Raw genomic sequence first — 25705 nt, 5'->3', positions numbered from 1 at the left:
ATATGTTGGTCCATCTAATTATATAATAAGCTTTTTATTAAACTAACAATAAATTCATCATTAATGTACGGAATTACCTAATGTGGCTAAAATATATATGGCAATTAATGATTTTGAATAATAAAGATTTGATAAAAAAATAGTGTATCTTATATCATATTTGTTTAATTTTAAACTATTAAATAAATTAAACAACCACAATAACGATATAATAAAAATTTAGATTTTTATGTATATGTTATATTTTGAATTTTTACAAACGGCTATAAATTACTAAAACTGTTAAAAGTCTCACATTCAAATTTTATGATCCATGGTTTAAAAATTTTGTTAAGACAAAATACAAATGATTACAAAAATTATATAAGTAAAAAGTCTAATTTAGTTAATTATTAAGATTAATATATATATCGTTTTAAATTAAACTATAAACCATATAAAATACAATATTTTAGTTTCAAAATTTACTTTGAACAATTTTTTTGATAAAAATTTTGAACGATCATTGACAATTTTCTTTTTTTAAATTATAAATTACTAAAACTATTAATCCCACAGTGAAAATTTTGTTATCAGTAATTTAAATTTTTTTCTATAAAAGATATAAATGATCAAAAAAACTATATGAGTAGAAATTATCATTTAATAGACATTAATATTAAAAATATACTAAAATATATTATCTATGTTAGTATCATTTAAATTTAATTATATATTCTATCAAATATAAAAAAATATATTTTTAGATTAATAAAATTGATTTATATGTTCGCAACAATTTAATTATATATTTAATAGTTATTGAACTTTAATTATTTAATACATATTAATTATTTCATAATATGTAAAAATATTTAATATTTAAAATAATTTATATATATAATGTTGATCTTGCGCAAGATGCGTATCTTAACCTAGTTCTATACTATTTCGACAAATACGTGATAGCATATTCAATACATATATATATATATATGGTCAATAAATGTGATGTGGGTCTTCTTTGCTTGATGTGATGGTAGATAGTACGAAAACACTCATATCCATATCCAATAAGCCAACGACGTCATCTCTTTTCTTTCATTAACCGGCAACTTTTACATAGAAGAGGTAAACCTAATTCAGATGTGACATAAATATTTGACATTACGTTATCTCAAAATCAACAACATTTACCTAACTTATATTCTATATATGGCTATTATGCAAATAAACCCCTTTAGTTTATCATCCCTATCTATGATGTAACATGTGCTTTGTTTCCAATAATTTCATAGAGTCCAAGCTTCTCAGTCTTTGACTCGAGGCCACCAAGTTAACGTTTCTACTCATTTTTAAAACTCAAGCAAAAGTATGAAAGCACAATACCACTACCAACCATTGAAAAGCCAAATAAAACAAGGCTATAAAATCCCTCGTATTGTCACAAAAAGAAAATTTGAAAAGCAGAAAAAAAAACAGACTTGTTGCGGATTGTAAAAAAAAAAGGCTATAACATCATCGATAGCTTTTATGGTTCCTCATATAATAAAAGAACATACACTCTTTTTACTCATTGCGGATTGTCTGATACTTTCCCCACAATGATTCAGACCTCTTCATCTCAGCCATTAAGCTCTTGAACTTGTGGCTGTAGTCCACTCCACTGTTCATTTAAATAAAGAAAAAAAGATCAGATTAGTTTGGATTTAAACGCAAAAGAGCGAAAAAATCATAATCTTTAAGAAATGGAAAGAGAACCTGATCCGATCCAACGATGAGATAGCACGAAGAGCACTTCTGATCATGTCTTCATTACGGTCATGCTCTTGCTTCACGGCATCTTGCTTTGGCTTGAAGTTTATTGTTTTTTGAAGTGGTTCCACAAGCGAATCCAGTACTGGAACAAAACCATCATGATAAGCAATTTTTTACCCGATTTTGAAACAATGATTTTGGAAAGCTATTTTAACATACCAGCTAGCACGGCCGAGGGGCATTTATCCGCTAGTAGTGAGAGTATAAGATGACAAATCATCTTCAGATCATAATGATCTGCATAAACAGAGATTTTTGTTATAATGCTAAAGCGTTACACTATCTATGTTAATTTAACATACAAGATAGAGAGATTGACACACTCACCTTCTAGTCCGGATTTGAGGAAAGGGATAATGAAAGAAGACGGATTCAGTTGATCAAGACAGCTATCGAGCAGAGTAAATACACACTCAAAAGCTGCTTTCCTCAGTTCAAGCCCGTCATCAACAACGTGCTTGAATGGCCCTAGATCAACCGTCCTTATTAACTCTTTCTGCAAAACAAATCAGAAAGGCCTCAGCCAAATGCATTCCAAAATATTATGACAGGATTGTTGTAACACTAAGAGCCTTTTTACAGAAATTACCTTGATAACAGTTTGATCATAAAGAAGCGGTAACAACTCAGAGAGGAGTCCTTTAATGAGGTTTGGTTTGTAGTGAGCAAAGGTACTCAGAGCTGACACAGCTGCACGCCTAACATGCTGCAAAGATCAAGGAACCAGGAAAAGAAAGTTATGATCAGTCGGAACAAGATCAATGATTCTTGAGATCATTGAATAAGGTTAAATTTCATTTGACCTACCCTGTCACCATCTTTAATTAACATGAGGAATGAAGAAATCTCGGGGAAGATGATTTCATCCAACTTCTCAGGCCGTTCCACGACAGAATATTTCACAGCGGTAACAACAGTCGCACGAGTAAAAGCGGCTGGACTAGTCGTCCTCACCTGTAAAATTTCAGAATGCAATAACAATATTATTACTCATCATTCAAACTAATGACAGAAAACGAGTAAATGAAGATAGTAAGATTGTTCTGCAGCTACCTTAAGTGCAGGAACTAGTTTCTCAGGTTCTATCAACGCCATTTTTCCCAAGCATTCAGCAACAACATTCCTTACACCCTCTTCCTCGCTTTCACAGTGGTTAAACAGTAAAGCAAGTATTTTCTCAACACTGGAATTCTGGAAATCAGCTTTATCAACAGACTGCCTCACGATCACCTGAAAAACCAAGGAACAAGGTATGAAATCTAACAATACATCTAATTTGATAGAGTATAATACGGACACTTGTTCAGGAAAACAAACCTCCTTGAGCGAATGAAGGAGAATATATTGTTTCTTCTGTTGATTATCAATCTGGTTCAAGATAAAAGGCAAATAATTCGACAGATTGCCAACAGCAATGTTTCCAAGAGCATATGAAGCCGCAGACTTTATTTCTTCAAAAGGAGATTGGAAAGACTCAATGACGATCGTCTCAATGCCAGCATGTGCGCTCAGATCTTTCCTTCTCCCAATCTCACCAAGAGACAATAAGGCAAGATGCTGTTTTGCCTGCACGAGAAAAACCATCACCACAAAATAAGCCTTCCAATAGATATAGATCTACAAAGGAAAATACGCAATTTGTCTAATCCGAAAGCTTACTGAATTTGTGCCGCTGTCATCTTTAAGGATTTCTATAAGCATTTTAACTGTAGACGAGCAATTCTTATCACCTGCCGCGAGACAAAGAACTGCAACACACTGTGCAATTGAATATAATGCTTGCTTTGGGACGCCTCCCGACTGAGGGGAAGGCTTAGCACAAGAAAGTAATGAGTCGAGTAAGGTGTAGAAACTCGTATTTGCATGATACACCAGAGCTTCAAAGAATCCTTGCAGCGCCTGTGACAAAGCATCCACAAGATCAGCTCAGCTGTATCTTTAATCCAGGTAAAGTAACAATTCAAACAAAACATAAAATTACCAAAAGTGCTTGACCCTGGAGCAATGGACTTTTAACCAAAGTTAATGCCTGTGGAAGAACTTTGTTGCGAACCGCCAAACTGATATTTTCACTACAACTCTTTCCAGTCATCAGAGTGCAGCAGAGTTCAAGTGCAAGAGCCGTCATATGGAGGTCCGAAACGCTGAAAACACAGATGAGAGTCATTCATCTAATGAAACCACCAACATAAAAGGTTTAGAGAGAAAAAAAAACATTTGCGGAAGCTCTGGACAAACATACCATATCAGAGATGAAAGCTCCACAACAATAACTTCATAAGCATCTGAGTCGATTTTATCACCGTAGGCTGTTACCAAGGTATTCATGGTAATCAGTGTTGCTTGCCGTAGAACCCGATTAGCCTGTTACACAGAAGCATAAATACAAATTGCCTAAGTACAAATTATTGTATTCAGGGATTTTTTCACAGATTATGAGTCAGTAAACAGAAAAAGCATATTTGATGCCTATTAGTAAGAAGCCATATACTGATATACCTTCCTTAAGAACCCAGTTAATTCAGCAATCAAATGGTCCAAGACACATGATAGATCAATGTGCAGCGGAGATGTGGCAATGACAGCAAATGCCTGCATGCACCAACACAATCACGAAAATGAGCTAAAACATTTAAAATAAAAGCGTTAACCGAAGCATGAGAGCAACCTTTACTGCTGTGAGGCGAGTGATTTCGTTTCCCATTCGGTCAACAAGCACAGGAAGGCATGAAGGCAACTCTGCCCCAAGTTGATCGCCAAATGTTGAAATCACAAGACCCATGCAGGTAATAGCACACTCCTTGACCTCCTGTTACAGCGAAGAGAGATTAAGAAACATAAATAGTACCATAAAACACACAGCAATTTGCTTATCTTTTCCAATTTCAGTAATTAATCATAAAAACAAATTGAAAGAGTTCACAAATAAAATTCAGATCTAATGCCCCAAAGCCAGGATATTCAAAAAACGATGAAAAAAATAAAAAAGGGGGATTCATTCCAAACCTGGTCCTGATCTTGATTTGTCAAGCGAGACATTATCGCATTGTAGATCGGATGAACAAATGATTTAAAATCAAAGCCCATACCCTAAACCACATAAGAGAAGATATCAGTGGAAGCAAAAATCTGTGGGTTGTCAACGGGTAAAAGTATGGGTCGAATAATAATTAAAAAACGCTGACACTGATTTACCTGAGTACTTGGGCGTACTACTCTGACAAGTTCCCCACAGACCCTTAATGCCTCGGCGGTCACCTTGTAATAGCGTTCGCCAACAGCAGCTAAAACAGGACTAGAAAGAGCCTAGGTTGACATAAAGTTAAAGAGTCAGTAAAATCAACCTTCATCAGCTGTTAACGTCATTTAGTTTTGAAAACTAAGTTCTGACGTCTATGACTCAACAGTAGTCATTGAAAATTTTCGATGGACAGAAGACCACAAAAAGTTTCCAACCTTAATGTAAGGATGAAAAACAGGAGGTGCATGCGATGCCAATACTAATTTTGTGAAGACGAGAGCTTCGATTTTCAAGTTTGAAGTAGAAGATTTATCCTGGAGGGGAAAAAGGAGGAAACATGAGCAAATGAACAAAGAACGACACCGAGAGTATGTAAATATGTGTACTGAATATCCCCACTTACATTAAGCGCTCTTTCAATTCCAGGAACTAGTGAACCAATATGATCAGCAAGGCAGTCAGGCAGGACGACCACAAGTTCTCTCAAAACAGAGAATGCACCAACCTACAAATAGGTAAGGAGTTTTTAAAATATCGAAAAGGAACCAAGCCGAAAAGAAAAATTCACACTTTCGTACCTTCGTCTTAACAGACTTTTCACGCAGCTGCCTATTTATGGATTTCACAATCTTTGAGACTTCTTGCTTCAGTAGCCATTTCGCACTGCATCGATCAAATTTATATATTTTGTTAGCAAAATTCATCATTAATGTGACACCATGCATACTGATGGAGTGAAAGGATGCAGAATTTGCCTTGATTCATCGGTGTCAGTTTGACCTTTTGTGACATTTCCTGTTTGCCGTAACAGATCAATGAATGTGTTGAAAACATCCATCTGTAACAACAGTACCGCGGGTCAGTGATCATTTAACAATGCAGGATCAAGCATTTATTTTACATACCTTCACATTTTCCTCTCTTTCCTTAAATCTATCAATCAGTTTTGGGCAGGCCTGCACACGAAGAGTTATTATTAATTTCCTCAAGAGACTACAGTAAATATCGATTTCTCATTTTAATTAAACATATCAAGAGAAGTAATTAATTATACAATCCTCTTGATAGGTGTTAAAATAAGATATATACCTCTTGATATACTTTAGAGATCATCTCAGAACGAGAAACTATTAATCCTGCCAAGCATTTCGCCGCAGCTCTCCTAACTTTCCAGCTGGCATCCTCATCATCCGTGTACTCATTCGCACTCTCACTGTGAGGAGAAAGACATGAATCACTAAGACAAATGTCCACAGCAAGAAGCTAGGTTACGGATCCAATGCTTATATCATAACTTACTCATCTTCTTCATCTTCAAGAGTCTCATCATCAGTATCTTCCTCCATATTGTCCGTAAAATTTGGGTCATAACTTATGTATTCTAAAGTGAGGTTCAAAATTTCATCACAATATGGTGAGATGTCCCTTGGACACCGTAGCAAGAAACTTTCAAGTGCCTGCAGTAAAATATCACAAAAATTTTTCATACAACTATCATTGAAGCTTAATGAAGATTAAAATCCAAATTTCAGACGACAGAGTAACAGAAAAGAGACTACGAGCACGCCTACGTAATTGGCCGATCAAGAAATTGGATAAGAAAATAAAAAGATGCACGCCTAGTGAGAAAGTAGAAACTAGGGAATCTTGTGTGAGACCTGTAAGCTATACTCGCGGAGCTCCTCATCATTCTCCGAAGCGCTGGTGCAGTATTTGATCAATACTGGAACAGTATTACCAAGATGAGTCCCAAATCGGTATCCGACAGAGCGGCTGAAACAAAAATAAACGTGATAAATATCATCACACCCATGGCAACTCTAATCATAAATTCATAATACACAAGGTAAAACATGCATCCCATTCAATGAATAGTCAGGACAACCACAACTAACAGAAATATATACATGGATAAAGACAAGTACCACAACAAAGAAGGATAAAAAGGAAGTACCTTAAAGCTCCAATCATTTGAATATTGGTGCGTGTAATCTCCGATTTCGCATTCTTGTTACTTAGGTTTTTCACAACTTGAACTGTCGCTTTTGCGAGCAAATCATCAGACAGACTCGAAGCAAGAGATGCTGAAACCCAAAAAATGGAACTTAAATGAGATATCCAACATCGAATTAAGACTTACTATATAAGACTGGGGTCTGGGGGGAACATATGGAGTTGAATATATCATTTAAACCCGCTTTGGTATCACATGAACTAACACCAACAGCTGAGATCCATATTCATAAATTTATTACCGGGCTGACACTCAATCCCCATGAGATTAGAAACTGGTTTCACATTAACCAACTACTGAAGTAAGTAGGCAACAATCTTACTGTCTCAATTTTGTTAACTTACCAATGCATGTAACAGTCTTCTTCCTGACTGTGGCTTGGTTACAGCCCAATTGCAACAGCAATGCGTTCAGTAGCTTATCGTGATCATCTGCCATCAAACTTCCGTACTTTTGAACAACATCACACATGATCTCAAGACATTCACACTTAATCCCTGAGCTCATTCCCTTCAGCAGCAAGACAGCAAACAATTAGTTATTTGCAAAACAATTAGATTAGGGTAGACACATAATTACAAGCGTCTACTGTTCTCTACTTTACTAAGAGTTGTTCAGAAAGAGCTGTAACAGCGCCAACAAAACTATAAAATCAATTCAATAATAAGCATCAGTCCATCTAATGTGTAGCCTGAATTTTTATTTGAATTGTAATGTGTAATCTGAAATTGTATCAGATCCTCATGAGTGGCATATTCAATGGAAAAAAGAAATATGCCTCTTAGCAACTAACCTCGCCACTTATCCCTCCAATCATTTGTGGAGTTAGAGTAACAAGAATGGATGGAGCAAGCGAAGGAGCAACTTGAGCGACAACCGTCCTGAGAGCTATGCTTGCGGTATCACGGTGTTGGTCTTTCCCATGCAGCAGTTTCTCACACAATTTGTTGGTAATCTCCACAATACGCTCTTCTCCAACCTTCTTCACCAATGGAGCAAGACTGGACGAAAAAATCATAAATCAAAGTTCGAATACAGTCGGCTAATTTACAAAAATCTCAAGACAATGAAAACCAAAGGTGCTGAGAGAAGGAAGCAAACCATTTAACAGCCAATCCAGAAACATCACCAGCAACATCATCAAGCTGTTTAAGTATGATGCTCGACAATCTCATCTCCAAGTCCGTATCGAGTTTAAAGGATTCCTTATTCAACTCATTGAGCAAATCAGACGTTGCCATGTATCTAAAATCTTTATCTTTGCCAGTCATCTAAACATTAACATAGAAAACACACAGATATAAGAAAATTTTGTATAATCAATAACAAAAATCGATCTTAGTTCGATATAGATAATGAAAGACCTTTTCAATAATTCCAGAAACTTGTAAGTTCGCCATCTTTGCTTGACCTTATCAATTCACCCCTTCCAACTGCATCAAACAAGGATCCATCAGTGCAATGCAACTCAAACAAGCTCTCAATATAGTTCAATGCGTCACAAAGGAGAAGCCAAGCCCCGAAGGACTGATTTGATTCTCTCCCGATAACAAAACCTAATCGATTTCCCTAAGAAAACCGATGATCAATTGAAGATCACAAACAAGAGGTTCGTTTCGATCAATCGAAGTAGCTTCACACCAAAACCCTAAGAGTACGACTACGACTGGGGATACTAAAAAGTAAAAAGAGTTAGTGGTAGACATCGTCAGACTTCTCGATGTCGAACTAAATCGTAAACAAGGAGGCAAATCTAACCTCAGAAGACGAAATCGACGACGGAGAAGGAAGCAGAGCGGCGAGAGGGTCCGATATAACGTGGTGAGGTTGCCAAGAGACACTGTAAGTTTTGCCCCGGACTCGTCAAGCTCTGATTCATATACGCCTCTCCTCTTCTTAATAAGGAAACTACAAGTTTACAAATGGGCCGTGTGGAGTTAAATTGGGCCTGCTGCTATCTAACATTACCTTTTACGGTTTCTCCTGTTAATCCTTACGAAATTAAATACAGAAATATATGTTCTTTTGACAAATATCATTATTGATATTTCTATTTTGGTTTATTTTTATTAAAATTTTCTTTTAAAAATTAATTTTGGAAATATCAAAATTAAAATATATGTATAAATTAGATTTTGATATAGACATTTGATAATAACAGTTACAATTTTTTTATTTTTTCAACAAAATATGTATTTTTATATTTTCTGTTTTTATAATAAAATTTATTTGTTTTAAATCTTTTTTGAAACCATATTTGTGTTCTCCAGATTTCTGTATATATTATGATTTTATAAATTACTTTTCAATTAATGTAAATCCAGAATCCTTTATATACTAAAGTGCAACTCGATCGACCAATTTTATTGCTACAAATGGATTATATCTAAGATTAAAAACTAATTAAATTAAAATTCTTGCAGTTAGATAATTGTAAAAGGTAAAAAGTTAAATAAAAATGTGTCTATCCATTCTTTACTATCTTCAATTTTCAAAAACTTAAATCCTTAGATTTTCTCTATTCACTACCACCACGTTCAAGGTGAATCATGTTATTTGCATAACTTTCAAATCATGGCCATATTTTAAACGGTTTCATATCTATCTATCTATCTATACTAATAAAGTGAGTTTTTCTCCCTCGTTTGCTGACAAGTGTCGTCCTTTCATTCGTTTCGAATTGGGCTTTGGTTTTTAATTCAGCCTTCTTTTCTGTGTTTATGTTGATTTTGAATTGGGTTTCTTATTCTTTGCTTCAGGCCCAGTTAGCATATGTTTACCTTTCTTTTTCCGTTTTTTCTTCGTAACCTTCACCAACGATTTGATTTAGCAAAAAAAAAATGCAGAGACCGAACACGACGATCACCTCTCTGTAATCTCTCAAGTTCGCATTGACACCTTCTTTACTAATTAATGCTTTGATTTTAATGATGGTGTTCAATCAAACCAAGCCATCGCTTTCTCGTCCATCCAGCTTCCCTTCGGACCCTCCCTTCGTAACCAAACCCAATCTATATATATATGAACCCAAACGAGTAGTCTCTGCAAATCTTATCGCCTCGGTTTCTTCTTTCACACCATTCTATCTGTAAGAGTCTGAAAGCATGGTTAATCCTCAGCTTCGTCTGAGCTGAGGGTTAGACGTTGTAAGGAGACTGTTCTCACCCGGCTCCTTCATCTTAGGGAAGCAAGGAATATGAAGAAAGGTGGTGAGTAATGGCCGTTGATATGGGTTTGGTGGACGAGAAGGTACTTCTTTCCTATGAATCTGTTATGTCTTAAGATCACTGGAGATAGTTACAATGCTAACGTTTGATTGTCTCATTTTGTACGCAATCCACGCTGATTAAGCATCTTAGAGAAGGATGGATTTTTGAGCTCCGTGTATTCGAGGTCACTGACGGCAGTACCCGTCTCGGACCAAACCACTTTCCTCGAGATTATGGAAACAAACAACCCTTTACCTACGGAGATCTTCATGTTCTGCAATTATGAGGAACTTATGTTGCTAATACGTACACCCAATTACGAGGTTAGTTTCAAGCATAACCTCAATAGTCGTACGAGTCAATACATATCTTCGATAATTAAAATGTCATAATACGTCACTGTTTCATACAAGATAGTTTTGGTGAAGTAATGGCCATCAAAAACACATATATGATACAACTATGAAACACATACAATCAGTGCCGGCCCAGTCTATAATATTGCCTAAAGCAAAAACCAAATTTCGCGCCCCAAGAGATTCGAACCTATCAACTTTAAACCAGGTAAGGGTACACAACCACTAGGGCACATGAAAGTTTTGGTCATTGTGATGCCCATAAATATACAATCCAGCTCTGTTTTCGGGAAGCTCAGAATGTGAAAAAGGTGGTGCACTTATGGGTGTCGACATGCTAACTATTGGATGATAAGGTACTAGCTTTGATGATCTTGTTTCGTGATTATTACAACTATGGTTCGTGAATTTTGGTTTACATCTCCTACTCAGGCAGGCATATCTCATCCAAGCCTCTGTAATGGTCCATCGGCTTAACGCATTCAAGTAACTTCTTAAGGAGGGAGCTACACATGAGCTTAGTGGGTACGATGTTACCAGAAGGAACAATCATTTCAAATTACTTGATATATATGCTGGCTGCATACTACTCCTTTAGATCTCTAGCTTATCACGATTTCAATTTTTTTTTTATTTCAAGTACATCTGTTGACAATTCACCTACTTATATTATGTTGCAGAGAATTTGATGGTAACAAGAATTTGGAGCACGAGATCTCCATGAGACTTTTAGCTAAGGCGAAGATAAGCTCTTTATAAGTTATCTTCTCCTCTACGTGTTACGTGAATTAGTCTCTTCAATTTGTTCAAAGTGATTCTCTTCAGCTTGATCATAAGTACGTTCCTCATTCAACAAGTTATATTCGGTTGGCCCTGCAATTTACAGTATGAGTTTTTTTTTTCTGTCAGTATCATTGAATGTATAAACCGCTAAGCAAAGCACAATATATACACAAGAACCCGGAGGAATGGAGTGTAAGGGATTCTCAGTCATGTGTTATGTAAGCTCTTCTATCAACAAGAGACTGTGAAGATCAATATAATCAAACCAAGAAGTCAATTTTGGATTGTTGGAAGGGTGAGTGACCACCTGAATCTAGATATGATGGAACTAGGCCTGGGCAAAATAACCGGAACCGAAGAACCGAACCGGAACCGAAGAACCGAACCGGAACCGAACCGAAATACCCGAAACCGGAACCGGACCAATACCCTCAAATACCCGAACGGTTCCTATATTTTTATATCCGAAATAACCGAACCGAACCGGAACCGAACCGAGAACCGAACGGGTACCCGAATATATAAAAATATTAATTATATATACATATAACATCACTAAATATATATTTTTAATTTAAAATTCTATTAAAAATATTTGAAAATAGTTGAGGATAACTAAATTATTATAAAGTATCCAAACTACCCGAAAGTATCCGAAACTATCCGGATATTTTTATCCGAAATATCCAAAGTAATCCGAAATATCCAAATTTTTTATCTAAATCACCCTAATTATTTGATATTTTACCTTAAATAACCAATATTTTATCCAAATTATCCAAACTACCCGAACTATCCGAACCCGAACCGGATCCAAATGAGAACCGAACTTTTTATGGATATTTTCCGGTTCCTACATTTACTATCCGAACCGAACCGAACCCGAAACTATTCGAACCGAACCGAACCGAAAATAGGTCGAGTACTAAATGGATCCTCTAGCCCCTATCCGAACTACCCGAAACCCGAAATACCCGAACCGAACCGAACCGATACCTGAAATGCCCAGGCCTAGATGGAACATTGATGAATATGTTTCGTGCAAGTCTATATTCTATTATAGTTTCTCTTATTTACTGCTCCAAGTCCCACTATATACATGAGTTTAGTAACAAAAGTATTCATTCATGGAGAAGGTTATAGTATGCTAACTTATATTCAGGTTTGTTATGATGATTTGCTAAATTTCTTTAAACTGATTTAACAGGATGGAGAGTCTGGGATGACAAGGTGATACTGTAGGTTCCATTGCCCGCCACAGTTTACCAATAACTGGTTAGATTACATAGCACATCTACTTTATTTTCACTATTAAATTAGTTTTTCTTCACCGCAGTAGCTCTTGGAGGCTCAAGTGCTCAACCTTTCTTTTGGTCGCTAATGCGTGGAAAAGTACCAGAGCTGGCGTTGTTGGGATGAGGAGTTTGAGTTTCCGCTCACAGTACCAGAGCTGGCGTTGCTCACAGTTGAAGTTCATGCCAGAGAAGGACGACTTTGAGACAGGGTATACGTTATGTTCCTTTGTATGATCACAAAGGCGAGAGACTTGTCGTGCTCGGTTACACTTCTAATGTGGTTTTCCAGTTTGTTTATAAATCAGAGTTTCTTTCTTCTTATACTGTCGTACTTCAAAAGAGTTGTAGTAGAGAAGTTTTTTATTACGCAAAACATATAAGATATAACGAATCAAATAACTATGATTGGATATATATATATATATTATATATTCTGAGACAATAGTAAGCTAAGTTTCAAAAAAAAAAAACAATAGTAAGCTTTTAGATATATGAATGAGCTTTTTATATGAGTGTTGCTCATAATTTGTGATGCTGAGTTTTGCATATTTTTTACGGTTTAATAAAGACTAGAGGTTTTACCGCGCTACGCGCGGTTTATTTGTCTATAATTTTTTATATTTTTTTATATGTTAAATGTTACGTAAAAAACAATTTTTATAATTATTTAATTTTTTTTTGTGTTATATTATATTATTTTATTGTTTCGATGTAATATTTGACAAATTAAAATGAAATATGATAATTTCTTATGAACAATTAATTAACGTTTATATGCTTAAATCATCTTAACTTGAGAATTTTTTTCAAAGAAATACATTATTCAGACAAAATGCTAGAATTATCTTATATGAATCTTAAATAATGTAGCATCCAAAAACAATTACACAAATCATCTTTTCCTATTTAAGTAGAACTTTGTATTATGTTGACATGTAGAGTTTTTAACAAAAAAAACATTTATGTATAGATGAGCGGCTGACAAAAAAAATAATAAAAAATACATTTATGTATTTTAGGATAAGTACATTTATTATTTTAAATGTATTATTAGAAAATATTAAATATTTTAGTATGTGAAAATAACTTAGTATATGAGTGTATATGCCATATTATGTTTTATTATTTTGGAATTTAATTTCGAAGTGCACTTCGATGTTATATTGGATAGTTTTATGTTCGGACGCAAATGATAGAATACAATTAGTTTAAATATTAAATAATTTGACTGAAAAAAGATCAAATGGAAAAATTACTACAAATATACGAAACTAAAAAATGAACTAATTGAATTTTAAAATCATTTACTTAAATATTTTTGGGGTTTTTGCCAAAACTAACCCACAATAATTCTTGGAAGTCTTCTGACAAAGTCGTCTGGACTTCCAGGAAATCGTCTGGATTTTTCTGAGCGTTTTGGTAAGTTCTTATGTCTGATTTTTCTTCATTTGGTAACTTCTTGTTGTATAAAGTTCTTACTTTTTTCCCAAACTAAAACTCTCCAAACCCGCTCTAATCTCTTTGACTTGAAAACACCAAACTTTATATGAATTTTTCAGTTTTGTCTCATGTCTTTCTTACTAATCTATCTTTTTTGCATGTTTTTAATTAGATGATACTCATCTTCCACTAATTTAAAGGTAGATCTATTATTTTTATATATGTATTTTTGTGTGTTCTGTAAAGGTAGATTTATCTAATCTTCCACTCATTTTTTCTGTTTTTAAGCCATTTGAACGTTTTTGAATATGCAGGTTTTTCAGATCTGGATTTAATATGCAGGTTTTTCAGATCTGGAAGACTTCTGGGACGACTTACTTGTTAGTCGTCTGGAAGTCGTCTGGAAGTCGTCTGGACTTCCTAAAAGTCGTCTGGACTTCCTGTAAAGTCGTCTGGAAGTCGTCTGAACTTCCTAAAAGTCTTCTGACAAAGTCGTCTGAACTTCCTAGAAGTCGTCTGGACTTCTTAGAAGTCGTCTGGACTTCTTAGAAGTCGTCTGGACTTCTTAGAAGTCGTCTGAACTTCCTGGAAGTCGTCTGGACTTCTTAGAAGTCGTCTTATCTTTTTCTTATCTTTGGATCTCTCATATGCAATAATAAACTCACATGGCCTTTTCTCATCTTAATAAACAAGAATGTTGGTAGCTTCATATTGATACAACATTTTAAGAAGCATTTAACCCTTCTTCCAACTCATAACAATAGTCATCATTATTGTCTATAACAATAATACTTAAGAGATGGAAACAAACAATAGTAACTAGTTAAAGCATATCATATTTTTTATAAGTTTGCGTTGAAAAACTTAGTCAAATTTAGTAAAACTAAGGGAGAGAACATATTTTGTAAATATGAGTTTTACATATCTTGAAGTTATTTATCACTCTTAAAAATACAAGTTATTCGAAAACTAACGTAGATGACTTAAAAACTAGCGGAGAAGACGCGGACGACTTCAATCTAAGTTGTCCAGATGACTAAACTATACGTTGTTTGGTCAACACAGATGTTATTTTTGCAATTGACTTTGAAATATGTTATTTCGGACCACTGAAAAATAAGTCGTCTACTATTGTTTGGTTAAAAAAAAACTCCAAAAAAGCTAGACGACTTACATTTCAGTCGTCATAGGTTAGTTTTGCATTTGACTGGATTATTTCAGAAGTTTGACTTTTCTGGATGACTTATATTTCAGTCATCTAGTGAAAATTAAAATAATAATATTTTTTAAAAAGTAGATGACTTACAGTTAAGTCGTCATAGGTTAGTTTTGCAATTGAAAAAACACACTTCAAGATTTAATTATATACAGACGACTTATAATTCAGTCGTCCACGAGACGACTGAAATGTAAGTCGTCCAGGATTTACGAGGTTTGACCATAATCTCGGAAAAAAATCCTCGACGACTGAAATGTAAGTCGTCTGGGGAAGTCAAACTTCTGTAATTATCCAGTCAAATGCAAAACTAACCTATGACGACTGAAATGTTAGTCGTCTAGGTTCTTTGGAAATTTTTTTGAAACCAAACAATTGTAGACGACTTAACTTTCAGTCGTCTCAGGTTACAGATTTCAAAGTCAATTGCAAAAATAACATTTGCGTTGACCAGACGACTTCCAGGTAAGTCGTCTACAGCCAGACGACTTCCTGGTAAGTCGTCCACAGCAAGACGACTTCCCAAGTAAGTCGTCTGACGAACATATCTGGAAAAAAACTCGATGTCATACCTTAAATTGGTGAGATAAGTTCCTTAGCATACATAAGGCTTCTCCAAGCACACAGAATCACAAACGAAAGTCACCCACCCAGAATCGTTAGCTTCTATGACTCTATGAACCATAAAAATTTTAGAATCAAAATCTTGGGGTTTTTTAGCTCATTGTGGAGAGAAAGTGAGAGATATGTTGTGTTTAGTTCACAAGAATGGAAAAAAAAGAAGGGTAAATCGATTTTGGGAGCATTAAGAGCTTCAAATTGGTTGTTCATGGTGGTTGTGGTATTGATGACAATGGCAATCTTGTAATTACTTGAAGATGATGAGGGTGAGAGAGTAAAGATGTCATTTTCGAAAGAAAAAAAAAAATTTGATGTCATTTTCATAAATTATATGAACTTGTGGGGTGAATAGGTCAAAACCAATTTTCAAAAAAAATGAGGTTAGTTTTGTGTTTGACTTTAAGTTGTAGGTCAATTTTGCAAAAAGCTCAATATTTTTCATATGGAACACTTGTATATATAAATTAATGGGGTTTTTGCCAAAACTAACCCACAACTTGATTTTAATCCCAAACTTATACCCAAACTTGAATCAAATGCAAAACTAACCTAAAAGCCTAGTGAAATTACACCCCAACCCCTTGTGACCAAACAAAAAAACAGAAGCCATTTTTACGAATATAGCCCCAGTAAATCGTCTGAGTCGTCTGAGATGTTGGAAGTCGTCTGGACGACTGAAGTGTAAGTCGTCTGGTACCAGTTTATTTTAAAAATAATTTATAAATCTTGTAAAAAAAAATATTTTGATGCGTGAAAAATAAAAATCAAGTAATTATAAACAGTTTTAAGTGATTTAAATTAAGATATGATAAAATTGATTTGTTTTGAAAATAGATGAGTGGAAGTAGTGAATCATGAAATACTTTGGTTTAGGAGTTTGGCAAACATATGTTGTAGTATTGTATGTATTGTTAGGGTTAGATTTTGGAAAACTAAAATGTTTTTTTCAAAAATTAGTTTTCACCCATATGTGTTTATTTCTGTGTATAGTAAACACTTTTCAAGTTTGATTTGGTTTTATGAAGTGTTTAATTAGATAATTAAGTTTAGCGGTTATCTTTAGGGTGTGGACGACTTATATTTCAGTCGTCTGTTAAATAATTTACCCGGACGACGTATATTTCAGTCGTCCACATCGTACTGAACCTTTAATTTTACCAATGTACGTTTTAACGTAACCGGATCATTTTACTCGGACGACTTACATTTCAGTCGTCTGATGAAGAAATTAAAACAGACGACTTACATGTAAGTCGTCCAAATATTCCCGCCTAAATTTTTTTAAAAAAATTATTTTCCCGCTTAAATAATTTAAACCAGACGACTTACTTGTAAGTCGTCTGGAAAGTCTTCTATTTTAGTTTCCCGCTAAAAATATTTAATTTCCCACTAAAAATATTAAAAACTTCAACAGACGACTGAAATGTAAGTCGTCTAGGAAGTCGTCTGAGTCAAAAATATTTAACCTAATTGGATTTTTTGTCTCCTTATATAAAGAAATATTTACACATTCTCTCTCCTCCTCTCAAATGGCTGCAACAAAAATGTAATGTTCATCATTCTAAAACTCTCCAACCTCTCTCTAATCTCTTTGACTTGAAAACACCAAACTTTATATGAATTTTTCTGTTTTGTCTCATGTATTTCTTATTAATCTGTCTCTTTTGCAGGTTTTTAATCAAATGGTACTCATCTTCAACTAATTTAAAGGTAGATCTATTAATTTTAGATATGTATTTTTGTGTGTTTTATAAATGTAGATTTATCTAATCTTCCACTCATTTTCTCTATTTTTAAGTCATTTGAACGTTTTTGGATATGCAGGTTTTTCAGATCTGGATTTGATATGCAGGTTTTTCAGATCTGGAAGACTTCTGATACGACTTACTTGTTAGTCGTCTGGAAGTCGTCTAGACTTCTTGGAAGTCTTCTGACAAAGTCGTCTGAACTTCCAGGAAGTCGTCTGGACTTCCAGGAAGTCGTCTGGGCTTCCAGGAAGTCGTCTGGATTTTTCTGAGCGTTTTGGTAAGTTCTTATGTCTGATTTTTCTGAGCGTTTTGGTAAGTTCTTATGTCTGATTTTTCTTCATTTGGTAACTTCTTGTTGTATAAAGTTCTTACTTTTTTTCCAAACTAAAACTCTCCAAACCCACTCTAATCTCTTTGACTTGAAAACACCAAACTTTATATGAATTTTTCAGTTTTGTCTCGTGTCTTTCTTACTAATCTATCTTTTTTGCAGGTTTTTAATTAGATGGTACTCATCTTCCAATAATTTTAAGGTAGATCTATTATTTTTAGATATGTATTTTTGTGTGTTCTGTAAAGGTAGATTTATCTAATCTTCCACTCATTTTTTCTGTTTTTAAGCCATTTGAACGTTTTTGAATATGCAGGTTTTTCAGATCTGGATTTAATATGCAGGTTTTTCAGATCTGGAAGACTTCTGGGACGATTTTCTTGTTAGTCGTCTGGAAGTCGTCTGGAAGTCGTCTGGAAGTCGTCTGAAAGTCGTCTGGACTTCCTAAATGTCGTCTGGACTTCCTGTAAAGTCGTCGGGAAGTCGTCTGAACTTCCTAAAAGTCTTCTGACAAAGTCGTCTGAACTTCCTGGAAGTCGTCTGGACTTCTTAGAAGTCGTCTGGACTTCTTAAAAGTCGTCTGGTCTTGTCTACTCAAGTGGAATCCAAGCTTGTCTTTATAGAGGAATGATATATAATAGTTTTGTTTGTGGTCTGTTTTGTGAATTGCATGTCTACTCTTTTAGTTGTGAATTTTTTGTAAAATCAGTAATAATGTTTTCCAAGATGTATTAAATGTGCTAACAATGTGTTTACACATTTACAAATCAATGAAATAATAGACTTCAGTAGCCTTTTTCTTATCTTTGGATCTCTCATATGCAATAATAAACTTCAATGGCCTTTTCTCATCTTAATAAACAAGAATGTTAGTAGCTTCATATTCATACAACATTTTAAGAAGCATTTAACCCTTCTTCCAACTCATAACAATAGTCATCATTATTGTCTATAACAATAATACTTAAAAGATGGAAACAAACAATAGCAACTAGTCAAAGCATATCATATTTTTTATAAGTTTGCGTGAAAAACTTAGTCAAATTTAGTAAAACTAAGGGAGAGAACATATTTTGTAAATATGAGTTTTACCTATCTTAAAGTTACTTATCACTCTTAAAAATGCAAGTTATTCAAAAACTAACGTAGAAGACTTAAAAACTAGCGGAGAAGACGCGGACGACTTCAATCTAAGTTGTCCAGACGACTAAACTATACGTCGTCTGGTCAACGCAGAGGTTATTTTTTCAATTGACTTTGAAATCTGTTATTTCGGACGACTGAAAAATAAGTCGTCTACTATTGTTTGGTTAAAAAAAAAAACTCCAAAAAATCTTCACGACTTACATTTCTGTCGTCATAGGTTAGTTTTGCATTTGACTAGATTATTTCAGAAGTTTGACTTTTCTGGACGACTAACATTTCAGTCGTCTAGTGAAAATTAAAATAATAATATTTTTTTTTAAGTAGACGACTTACAGTTAAGTCGTCATAGGTTAGTTTTGCAATTGAAAAAAAAAACTTCAAGATTTAATTATATACAGACGACTTATAATTCAGTCGTCCACGAGATGACTGAAATGTAAGTCGTCCAGGATTTACGAGGTTTGCCCAGAATCTCGGAAAAAAATCCTCGACGACTTATAAGTAATAATTATAAGTCGTCTGTGTATAATTAAATCTTGAAGTTTTTTTTTTCAATTGCAAAACTAACCAATGACTACTTAATTGTATGTCGTTTACTTTTAAAAAAATATTATTATTTTAATTTTCGACAGACGACTGAAATGTAAGTTGTCTGGGGAAGTCAAACTTCTGTAATTATCCAGTCAAATGCAAAACTAACCTATGACGACTGAAATGTAAGTCGTCTTTGTTCTTTGGAAATTTTTTTGAAACCAAACAATAGTAGACGACTTAACTTTCAGTCGTCTCAGGTTACAGATTTCAAAGTCAATTGCAAAAATAACATTTGCGTTGACCAGACGACTTCCAGGTAAGTCGTCTACAGCCAGACGACTTCCAGGTAAGTCGTCTACAGCCAGACGACTTCCCAAGTAAGTCGTCTGACGAACAGATCTGGAAAAAAACTCGAAGTCATACCTTAAATTGGTGAGATAAGTTCCTTAGCATACATAAGGCTTCTCCAAGAACACAGAATCACAAACGAAAGTCACCCACCCAGAATCGTTAGCTTCTATGACTCTATGAACCATAAAAAATTTAAAATCAAAATCTTGGGTTTTTTTAGCTAATTGTGGAGAGAAAGTGAGAGATATGTTGTGTTTAGTTCACAAGAATGGAAAAAGAAGAAGGATAGATCGATTTTGGGAGCATTAAGAGCTTCAAATTGGTTGTTCATGGTGGTTGTGGTATTGATGACAATGGCAATCTTGTAATTACTTGAAGATGATGAGGGTGAGAGAGTAAATATGTCATTTTTGAAAAAAAAAAGAAAAAAAAAATTGATGGCATTTTCGTAAATTATATGAACTTGTGGGGTGAATAGGGCAAAACCATTAAAAAAAAAAAGAAGTTAGTTTTGTGTTTGACTTTAAGTTGTAGGGCAATTTTGCAAAAAAAACCCAACATTATCTAGAAATAAATTTTAAAATAATACTTTTTTACTATCATTGTTATAACACACATAAAATAGAATAATTTTCAATGAGCTTCTTTGAATGGAAAATATATATTGGGTTCCTCTGTCTTAATTTCATCAATGTCTGGTTTTATTTTATCCGGTAAAAAGTACAATGTTTTTACTATATATGTATGGTAATAAACAATTAAAATTGTGCTATATACATAACACAATCCAATATACATAGTGAAGCTACTTATATTACATTGTTGCCTTATTTTTCTACTCATAATATGACCTATATTTTTAGCATTAAACTTATCAACAAAATAATCGTAATGTGTTTCATACTTTTTTACTCTTCATCATAGTGTAGAACTTGAAGTCCTTCTCCGTGATCTACGCATTTCAGAATCATCTTAACCACAATACTAAATGATTATAACTTAGAATTGTCATAATTCATCATGAAAGAAGGTTAATATTCTCATTTTAATACTACTTAGGTTTATAACTTATGAGTCTATCAACAACGTGAGAGAAGACGAAAGTCTAAACTGCTAGTGACAATTGAAAACACTCCCAAAAATTATAAAATATCGTACATGGTAGTTTCATTATGTTTTTTTTACCTTTAGTTATTTTCTATTAATGTTTATTATCGAGGATTTGGTTTTTCCGACCATTCATACTTTATGATTATCTAAAAATTGGCATGTATTTTGTCATTTATGAATACCATAAAATGAAATTATATCAAATTTTCCTCCAAAATTTCCTTGTGTTGGTCATTATGAAATTAAATAACTTGCCTTTAATAATTTATCTCTGATTTTTAAATAATATGATCGAAAATAGTCAGTTGCAAAAATATTAAATAAAATTATTAATATTATAAACTTTCTGACTAATATTAAAACTACTTGTAAGCTCTTGTTTGTTAGAATGTCTTTTTAGTAGTTTTTGTCCCTTTAATTATATAAACTTAAAATCATTAGAGATCTATGAAGGAAAATACTACTCTTTTGTATTTTTTTAAATGATGATGCATATTTCTTTATATTGATTTTTATTAATGAGTTTTATTTTTTATATTTAAATAAATAGTAAAAAAAAAACAAAACAATAAAAATTATTTATCATATGTGAAAAATTTGTAACATCAATTTAAATACAGAAAGATAAAGTGTATATATATCTACAAAACATGATATACTGTTGGGCAGAAAAACATAAAAAATTCATCCAGCTTATTTACTTATCTACTAAATTAAAGAGTTGAACTTATTTTGTTAGATTGTTTGACATCTTCTATAGGTTCATATAACTGTTGAGAAAGACAAAACCTATCATAAAAAGGTCAGTCACGAACTTGTGTCTGTAACATGTATATACATTGCGATATTTTTGTCACATTGAACAATCACAAAACTCAATGTGAAGATGTGAACTATAATATTTAACATTTCTACCAAAAAAAAAGATGTGGACTATTGCCATCTACCCCGACCCATCTTGTTGCCAGTAAACTTCAATCATTACTCCAATTGAATTTTCTGCGTTTGGTGTCAAGGATCCCACCAAATCTGGCTCCCACCGTATCCATATCTATATTTACAATGATCATATAATTTAGTGGAATTCCTCATCTGTTGCATTTTATATTTATATCTGCTATTGGATTTCCTTTTAAGTGAGATGCCAGATTCTAAATCGTGGGTGACCATGGTTCTTGCAGCGGTTGCACTTTCTAGTTTAGCCCGTCTAGCGATGTTCAGAAACACTTTTTCAAGAGATGCAAGCCCGAGCTGTAAGTCCGAGTTTCTAAACTCAGGTTCCCCATTTTATAGCTCCTCAAAAATATTGCAGAAATGTCTAGAGATAATATATAGTACATTTCTTACCGTAAGAAATGTCTCTTTGTCGTGGGGGATAACAAAAATCAAGAAAGCCTTGTTTTGGATATGTAGGCTCAACTTTCAAGTGCTTCAAATAGTATATTAGTAATTAAGGTAAGCTGGCCGGTAAAAACATAGTTGGGTCTTTATAATACCTCGTTAAAAAATCACTTATGTGGCTTGTACGAAGCTCCAGCACCGATGCTATTGTTCTTTTTGCTTTCAATGAAGCTAATGGTAGCAAAAAAAAACAGTGCCGCAGTGGGAGTGCAATTAAGATTACTAAAACATAGGTTATGACTCAAGATAAGGAAGCAATTAAGATTACTAAGACTTAGGTTATGACTCAAGATAAGGAAGGTGGTGAATCTGGTGATCAAAGTTTTGTGTACTTACATCGTAAAATACAACGCTGCCATTACTGTATCTGTCGTGTCTACCGATCCCATCGAATCTTTGAGGGTAGTGATCATAACAAATCTTCTTTCCCAACTTAGAAGCCACCACGAAACACATTTATTCTCTTAGATTTTTGCTATCGTAGATGTATTGATCACAGTCGACATTCAAAAGATAAAGCACAATTGATAGAAACCCCGAGACTCGTATCTTCAATTGAATATATAGCACAACATGAAAAGACGAAAGAATCAATAAGTTTGCGAGAGACCATTATATATCAGTTTAAAATATACAATCAAGGATTAAGCATAATTATTTACCAACAAATTCATGGCGCCAGCCTTCTTATGATAAGCCAAATCCAGGTCTCACAAGAAGATAAACCAGCCTAGGACAAACACTGTTGTTTCCAAGGAATACCTTTTGGAATGAGCAAACATGAAAAATAATCAGAAAAGTTTGGGAGTAGTGTATGCACACCACACTTATAACAAAATGAAACATTTGACACCTCTGAGCATCTCACCTAGATCATGGCAGGATGATTGGGCCAAGAAGTCATGCATAGTCCAGTCTTCTTAGTCGCAACTATAAATCATTGATGTTAACCTTGAATTCTTAATCTCTCTGTGTCAGGGAAAAGAAAATGTAAATTTTGTGATATAAAGTCAGAAACTAATATTAACAAACCTTCATGGTTCCGCGTACACTAACCCAACATCCCAGCTGATGACTGTAATAAAAGAATAAAAGAAAGTGAAACCACCGAAATCAGATTTCGTGGTTTTAGTTTTATAATATAAACAGAGAACAGTCGTTTAACCACATATACCATTTTTATTTGCTCTATTTCGGTGATCTACTTCTTGGTCATCTTCCTCATTATCATCCTCGCCCTCATCCATCTGAAGGTCGTTTGTGACAACAACTTCATCCCAATGGTTGATCTGCATAAGAAACAGTAGGTGGGTTCAAATCGTGGAACTTAATTAAGAAGCAACCAGAACTGAAGATGAAATGAAAAGGTGCACATCCCATCTGATATCATTAGTCGTGCTTTAGCCTTGGAGCTTAAACACGCTGGTGCTTTTGAGGATAACGTTGTGAGGAACTTTGGTCTTGAATATCACCGTATATATAGCTAGGTTGGGGAAAGGGAAGAAATTGAAGAGGGTATTGTGTTGAATGGTACAGTTATTGATCTTGATAGTGGGGAGGTCGATCGGCGAAGACAATATCTTCGACGCCGTAGAGTGCAAAGGAAAAGTCACCGACAAATATTTGAGGAAGAGACGATAAGATTGTGTGTTAACAAAAAGAATGAGCTGATGTGGTAAGTTAATGGCATATGATTGACTGATTTTTTGATCTGACGTGGATATGCTCTCCTTTGAGCATATGTCCCTTTTAGTATTGTAAGATTTAAGTATCAGTCTTTTAAAAAAATAACTAAAATTGTTTGGGTCTGTAAACTCTTACAACTTTCTAAAATGAAGTTCATACACATCACATTTTTTTGTACACGTCACATCAACGCATTAGGATTCTTCCTCTTCCTCTCCAAATCAAGCCACCATCGTTTTCATTAGGTATTGATTTTTATCCTAAGATTGATTTATTTGGAAAGGACGAAACAAAGCTTACTACGGACTTCATTACTATTTTAGGAAGAAATAAGCTGACTAAAATCTAGGACATAACATGAGGTGGATTGATTTGATGGGTTAAGTAACTTCATCACTTCATAAAAGACATCAGTGTAGAGGCGAAAGCAGAGAATACAAAGGAGTGAGAGATGACGACGGCAGTGTAATGTTGGTTGAGATATAGCTACCCATATGAGCCCAGAAGAGTTGTATTAACAATAATCGTCTTTAGTCTCCTCAATAACTTAACTACTCAGGTCATTCTATGGTTGTTTCTGTGGTTGAAATTAGAGCAGGTCTTGTAAAAATAAATCCTTGTAAATGTGATGTGAGAAGTAAAAATGGATAAAAGAGCAAAAATGATCTTAGAACAGCCATGAATCTTTCATTTTTTTCTTTGTATGATTGCTTACAGATTGCAAAGATAGGAACCAAAGACAGCAGCTTGAGAAAATATGCAGAAGGTGAAAGCCTAAGCTGCCGATTAAAACCTCGAGTTCCTATTTTATTTATTAAAAGCTCATAGAAACGAAGCAAACCATGATCATTTTATTGGAATTTCTTTTTGTTAAGATCTTGTACAAGCTTCAAATAGCCAGGTTGAAAGCACTGGAGATGAAACAAAGTTTAGAATCCAGTGATCATCGACAAGAACAACAACAAAATCACCAGACCTAGAGAAACTCAGTGATAATCAAGCATCTTGTTCGAAACATCATCGCAATTCCGTTGTATCACCAAGTTCAGTATTTTATAGAATACAAGAGGAAGTTCATAAAAGTTGCAGGAATCTAACAATCTGATTCGATCATAGAGGGAGCAATCCATTTGTTAAGTGATGAAGCATTGACTTTGTTCAAAATTATTATGTGAATCATCTTCTTTTCGAAGTGTACTGTAACATCCCGAGTTGTGATATGTGAAAAGGATTAAGAGAATTGATTTGGCTACCTATGTCACCAAAGTTGACTTACCTTTTCCGGAGCACATCCTGAAAGAACTCTAGAGTTAAGCGTGCTTGAGCTGGAGTAGTGGAAGGATGGGTGACCTATCGGGAAGTGATTCGCGATAGCGTGCGAGTGAGGCCAAAGCATGGGAAAAGGTCGGGTGGTGATTGCAGGGTC

At 34.3% G+C, this 25705-nt stretch overlaps 1 protein-coding gene and 2 long non-coding RNA genes across 12 annotated transcripts; 1 reads left to right on the top strand and 2 right to left on the bottom strand.

Moving 5' to 3' along the window:
- Positions 1 to 1350: 1350 nt before the first annotated feature.
- LOC106441896 (cullin-associated NEDD8-dissociated protein 1) lies at positions 1351 to 8951 on the bottom strand. The gene is made up of 29 exons (XM_022697012.2): positions 8811 to 8951; positions 8417 to 8485; positions 8154 to 8323; positions 7846 to 8053; positions 7397 to 7562; positions 6993 to 7122; positions 6697 to 6811; positions 6338 to 6495; positions 6128 to 6251; positions 5944 to 5994; positions 5794 to 5876; positions 5617 to 5701; positions 5442 to 5543; positions 5254 to 5352; positions 4993 to 5103; positions 4804 to 4887; positions 4466 to 4606; positions 4297 to 4389; positions 4040 to 4161; positions 3779 to 3941; positions 3457 to 3696; positions 3115 to 3363; positions 2851 to 3027; positions 2605 to 2751; positions 2387 to 2503; positions 2125 to 2293; positions 1957 to 2034; positions 1741 to 1879; positions 1351 to 1645 (listed from the first exon to the last, which is right to left on the bottom strand). Exons 2-29 carry the CDS (start codon positions 8450 to 8452, stop codon positions 1549 to 1551), a joined length of 3654 nt encoding a protein of 1217 aa, XP_022552733.1. The 5' UTR covers positions 8453 to 8485; positions 8811 to 8951; the 3' UTR covers positions 1351 to 1548.
- A 239-nt stretch (positions 8952 to 9190) lies between these two features.
- LOC106443630 lies at positions 9191 to 13109 on the top strand. Of its 9 annotated transcripts, none has more exons than XR_002663537.2 (7): positions 9191 to 10301; positions 10404 to 10584; positions 10679 to 10973; positions 11050 to 11142; positions 11298 to 11453; positions 11527 to 11695; positions 12608 to 13109. It is a non-coding gene; the product is annotated as an uncharacterized LOC106443630 (long non-coding RNA). The 9 variants fall into 9 exon arrangements; XR_007319055.1 differs by having other exon boundaries at positions 10675 to 10973; XR_007319054.1 differs by having other exon boundaries at positions 10404 to 10973; positions 12608 to 12638; positions 12737 to 13109.
- An 8840-nt stretch (positions 13110 to 21949) lies between these two features.
- On the bottom strand, positions 21950 to 25472 carry LOC125581914. 2 transcript variants are annotated; one of them, XR_007319679.1, is made up of 5 exons: positions 23768 to 25472; positions 23626 to 23668; positions 23462 to 23562; positions 22540 to 23355; positions 21950 to 22459 (listed from the first exon to the last, which is right to left on the bottom strand). It is a non-coding gene; the product is annotated as an uncharacterized LOC125581914 (long non-coding RNA). The 2 variants fall into 2 exon arrangements; XR_007319680.1 differs by having other exon boundaries at positions 21950 to 22443.
- Positions 25473 to 25705: the final 233 nt, after the last annotated feature.

The sequence above is a fragment of the Brassica napus genome, chromosome C2 (assembly GCF_020379485.1).
Source record: "Brassica napus cultivar Da-Ae chromosome C2, Da-Ae, whole genome shotgun sequence".
In the NCBI taxonomy this organism is placed as follows: domain Eukaryota; kingdom Viridiplantae; phylum Streptophyta; class Magnoliopsida; order Brassicales; family Brassicaceae; genus Brassica; species Brassica napus.
The sequence above is the reverse complement of the archived record's forward strand: the minus strand, read 5'-3'. Positions and strand labels throughout refer to the sequence as shown.